The sequence below is a fragment of the Rhineura floridana genome, chromosome 2 (genome assembly GCF_030035675.1).
Source record: "Rhineura floridana isolate rRhiFlo1 chromosome 2, rRhiFlo1.hap2, whole genome shotgun sequence".
NCBI lineage: Eukaryota > Metazoa > Chordata > Lepidosauria > Squamata > Rhineuridae > Rhineura > Rhineura floridana.
The window spans coordinates 45,056,846-45,061,639 of NC_084481.1; the positions used below are offsets into that span (position 1 = coordinate 45,056,846).

Below are 4,794 nucleotides of genomic sequence, written 5' to 3' on the forward strand. Positions count from 1 at the left end.
CTTGGGAGCAAGTCCTATTGAACCCTAAAGGGCTCGCTTCTCAGTAGATATGTGTGGGGTTGCACTGACAGTCTGGCATCAGAAGAACAAAGTTTTCTTCTCTTTCCTCTTACGACTTTTCCCTCTTAAAGCTTGGGAAATGCCAATTGACAGTACAACCCAATATGTGTCTTTTCAGAAGATAGCCTCATTGAATTCAGTAAGGTTTCTTTCCAGGTAAGTATGCCTGGATTGCAATGAAATGTGAAAGAATTTTAGTGGTGTAGTAGGTGGAACCTAGAAGACACAGAAAATTGATGAAGTGGGTCTTTTGCAAAGTGTCATGTACAAGTTGTTTTTTTTAAAAAAATCCAGCAGGCATATGCAGGACACCAACATCAAGTATGCTCCAGCTAAAGTTAGGTTGCACTAAATTCAATGAAGGTGAAAAATACTTAAACTTTGGCTTGATAGTTCCCATTATGTAGTAGTTCTGTTGATTTTAATAGGACAGTGGAATCCCATACATGTTACTCAGAGGTGAACCCACTGAGTTCAATGGAATTTACTTTCAAGGAAAGTTAGGGTTGCAGCCCTAACACACATTTCTTCTAAAGGACTGTCATCATAGTTGGCATTTGTTTCTCCTTTTGGAATAAGATCCTGCTAGAAGTCTTGCTTTTTGTTATTTACTCAACTTTTTATTATGAGATTCAATGAACAGACATCCTTTTCTCTTCCTATGTTTGAACATTCTAACCCTGATCAGCGAGAGCTTCCAGAAATAATGGAGCCACAATGAAGTCAACCCTCTGCACCCCTCCCCCGACAATACATTCCACAATGTGAAACTAAAGCTGCCATCCATTACATGTCTACTCAGAAGTAAGCTCCATTGGGTTCAATGGGACTTACTCTCAGGTAAGTGCATATTGGATTTCAACGTAAGTGATCAGTTGGAAAAGCTGAGAAAACTAAATATGGGATACGGTTGTGGATCAAACCACTGCAGTGTTCACCAAATAATTTTTTTTCTTTGATTGGGCCAAGCAAGCCCTTAAAAAGGATGGTGTTCATACTGGGGCATTTTGTAAAGCCTTCAGGAGAAATAAAAGATCAAATGAAAACCGACTCAGTGGGATCTTCTCGCTATGACCCCAGTGTTAATGTATTTATTTTCACACTGCCGTTGCAGGTCGCTTTACAGACACATCTCATGCTGTAGCCCCCATATGGAGCCAAGGACAAGGAGTGGGGGGCATTTTTATCAAACAAAGCTATTAAATAAGCTGTACACAAAAGGTTGGTCTTTTCCCTTGAAGAAAGGCATAAAATTATAACAACATGGAGTCAGACCCTCCATAGCCAGGCTAATGCTGCAGTTGTTTCCATTTAAAATAGTAATCCAGCCCACTTTGACCAGATGTTTCCAAACTGAGCTGAGGTCCACCCACTAGTCCAAATAATTGCTGCAAACACCTGGCACTGTAGTCCTCATCCTTTGGGGCAACCTCATACGTGATGCATCTGGGAGTATCTTTACTCTAGAGGAATAAAACAAATAAAAAATCCAGACGGAGGGGGAGAGACTGTTTATTGAATGCCCGTTTCAAATCCACAGAGCACAGGCCAAATCTCTTTAAGACTAGCCTACAGTAAGGCTTCGTTACTCCACTTCTGCTCATGGCCAAGGATAATCACCAAGTATGTTAAAGCATCTAGCCCCAAAGGCCGGAATCTCCCAGGCTGAGGATTCAAATCGCCAGCGTCCCTGGAGGCATATAGGTATTAGATTTGATAAGAGATTCTGCTCCAACTGCTCCATGAAAATCCATTACAAGCCTAGGGTTCCTTCTCAAACGGCTTTCAAGTATGGGCAAATTTCTCCCAGAAATGTCTACGTCTTATATTCGGAAAACTGGGATTTCCCAGACTCTTCTCGACGAGAGAACCAGTTTGCTGCAAAAAGCCCCCCAAGAATCTAGATCCGAAATCTGAAAGGTGGAGACTGAGAGGGGATCCTGCTAGGCGCGGGGTTAATCCGAGGCCCGGTATGACCCCCCCCCCATACCCATGCCCAAACTGGGGAACGGCGCTGCAGGAAAAGTCACATGTCCCTTGGCTCCTCCCTTTTGACGGCGCAAGCGTGTCCATTGCTCCCCACGCCGGCTTTGAGCCGCTTGTTCTGGTGCGTCTTGACGTGCTTGGCCAGGTGGTCGCTCCGCATGAAGCGCTTGCCGCACTCGGCACAGCCGAAGCGCTTCTCGCCGGTGTGAGTCCGCAAGTGCCGCTGGAGCTCGTCGGAGCGCGTGAAGCTCTTGCCGCAGAAGAGCCAGTTGCACACGAAGGGCCGCTCGCCCGTGTGCCAGCGCAGGTGCGCCTTGAGGTGCGACGTCTTGCCGTAGACCTTGCCGCAGCCGGGGATGTGGCACACGTGCAGCTTCTTCTTGCCGGGCTCCGCTGTGGCGTCGGGGCCGCTACCAGCGGCCGCCTGGCAATTGGGGCAACGGCAGCGCCGGCACCTCCTGGCCGAGGCCGCCAGGGGCGCCTTGGGGTGCAGCAGCGCGGCCAGCTGCGTCTGGTATTGCGCCAGCTCGGAGGGCGCCAACACCAGTCTGCGCTGGAGGCCGCCTGCTGCCGCGAAGCGATGTGCGCAGCCGCCCGGCCCCGATGCCGCCTGCTGGATGCTCCACCAAGGGATGTCCTCGGGCCCCGGCGAGAGCTGCCTGCAGGGCGGAGGCGCTGGCGGCGGGGGCAGAAGGTTGGAGTAGCCGGGCGGGAGAGCCGCTTGGGCGGCGTAGGGCACGTAGGCCGGCGGCGGGCAACTGGAGGAGAGCGCGCCCATGGAAGGCGGCAGCATCTTGACGGGCGAGAACTCGTAGGGGTAGGACGGGTCTGCCGGGGGCGTCAACGGTAGTTCATGGCCGCCCCCGAAGGCCGGCTGCGATGTGAGTCCGAGGCTTGGCGGCGGCGGGGGCAGGCTGCCCGGGGAGTGGGCCGGCATCTCGCTGCTCCACGGGTGGAAGATCCTGGACGATGAGCCCAAGCTCGGCTCGTAGGACACCTGCAGGAAATCCGAGGGGGCGCCCGCCGTACCTGGCTGCCCAATCCGGCTACAGGTGGCGGCCAGGAGAGCCAGAGGCGAGTGCTTGGCCACGTCAGGCGAGGCGCTCGGAGTGCGATCCTGCGGCAGGGAGGAGCGAGAGAGAGACAGTGTTAGTCGCCTTTTGCCTAGCGCAGATTGCCTGGTTTTCTCCCCGCCCACCTCGCTGATAAACAACCACTTGCCACCCTCCTTCGGTCCCAAGTAGCGTCTTCAAAAAGTTTGCTGCTCATAGTCACAAAGCACCGGTTGCTGAGCACGTGGGCGGGGAAGTTTCCCAGAAAACTTAGGAAGGGATGCCTGGCGTCAACATCGCGCGCGATCATATTGTCTCCCCCTTTAAACCGGTGCCAACTTGGCAGTCTCGCACGCGAACTGCTCTGGAAGTATCCCTCACACCCGTCTACTCCGTTTGCTCCTCCCTTCCCGCCTGCCATTCTCCCCGAAGTACTTCCGATGCCTTTTAAGCATTCGTTTGAAGATTGTGGCTCGCACTGTCTCTTTTTCTTTAATAAAAACGAGGCTGGGATGTTAACAGGGCTCCACCGCGGAGATTTCAGTTTTCTCTGCTGGTGACAGCGCAGTCCCTCGAGTGAGCACTGGGCGTGTATTTGTAAGTAAATAAGTTTCTTCTCAGTCCCGAAGCCTCTCAAACTTCTCTTTTAAAAACCCACATCGCCGTGGCAGTACCTTGCAGTCGAGCTGCTCACGCAGCCTGCTTTCTGAAGGGCTGTTCCAGGGGCGCACACGATCTTGTAACTTCTTTGGCCCCTCCAGCAAGGCGCGCTTGTTCCCCTCCCTTCCCGTCTAGCGCAAACGACTTGCTCGAAGTTGGTTACCTCCCTGCAGTCTCATCCGGACACACTGCGGTGCCCAGCGCTCGCTTCCCCTCCCCAGTTCCCTGCTGGACGACTGACCTGAAGAAACGCTTGCAGAGAATCTTTCCGGAGGACGGCCACTGCGGCCATGGCTACCGCGTCCGGAGGGAGAAGAGGCCAGGAGAGCAATGCCGCGGCATGGAGTCTCCAAGGGGAAGCCGAAAAACTGCCCCGTTTCCTTCTTTCTCTCCCCCCCTTCTCCGTTTTCGAATTTCTTTATCTTCGCCGATCCCACCAATCTAGACAGACAGCCCGAGCGCAGCGCGATCTCCGCGGACTGTCTGCACCAGGATCACCTCCAAGAATTTGATAAGGACTTTACTGGGCCGCCAGCCAGTCAGAAGGAAGATTTATGGCTTTGAAGTTTGCCGCTACCCAATCATCAAAGAATAGCGGCTCTTTCAGAAGCGAAAGCAAATCCTTTGAATCCACAAAGCTCCTATGGTGTGTTTGTTGGTCTGGATAAAAGAACTGATTATTAGGGGGGATGGGAAGGGAGGAGATAAAGGCGGGACAATTAATGAAGTAATCACTGTGTGGGAAATGTATATACACAAATAATTGGATTTTCTTGATCAAAGGGCCCCTTACCGCCTGGAGACCCTCGCACTCGACTCTGAAGACTTTGCATCTGGCCCCATCCCCAGCTTTCCATCCTTTAAAAAAAAGTATATAACCATTAAGGATTTGTAGCAGACCCCTAAATGGACAATACTTATTTGTTATATCAGCCGCGGGTCCCGTTTGACTATATTGTTTGTCAATAGTTGTGGTTTCTTAAATTGACTTAAAGATCACTTATTTATTTGTAAATAACTTGAGTACATTGGTAAC

General features: G+C 51.6%; 1 protein-coding gene across 1 annotated transcript; it reads right to left on the bottom strand.

Annotated features, from left to right (window-relative positions):
- Positions 1–1,111: 1,111 nt before the first annotated feature.
- Positions 1,112–4,364, bottom strand: SP5 (Sp5 transcription factor). Its single transcript, XM_061608533.1, has 2 exons — positions 4,000–4,364; positions 1,112–3,163 (listed from the first exon to the last, which is right to left on the bottom strand). The coding sequence occupies exons 1-2, from the start codon at positions 4,048–4,050 to the stop codon at positions 2,087–2,089; spliced, it is 1,128 nt and encodes a 375-aa protein (XP_061464517.1). The 5' UTR covers positions 4,051–4,364; the 3' UTR covers positions 1,112–2,086.
- Between the last annotated feature and the right edge of the window lie 430 nt (positions 4,365–4,794).

What these genes read in the sequence shown, in the direction of transcription:
- SP5 (XM_061608533.1), bottom strand. Translation starts at nt 4,050, where the DNA reads ATGGCCGCAGTGGCCGTCCTCCGGAAAGATTCTCTGCAAGCGTTTCTT. An exon ending in CTCTGCAAGCGTTTCTTCAG is followed by an intron (nt 3,164 to 3,999) that starts GTCAGTCGTCCA and finishes TCCCTGCCGCAG; the next exon opens with GATCGCACTCCGAGCGCCTC.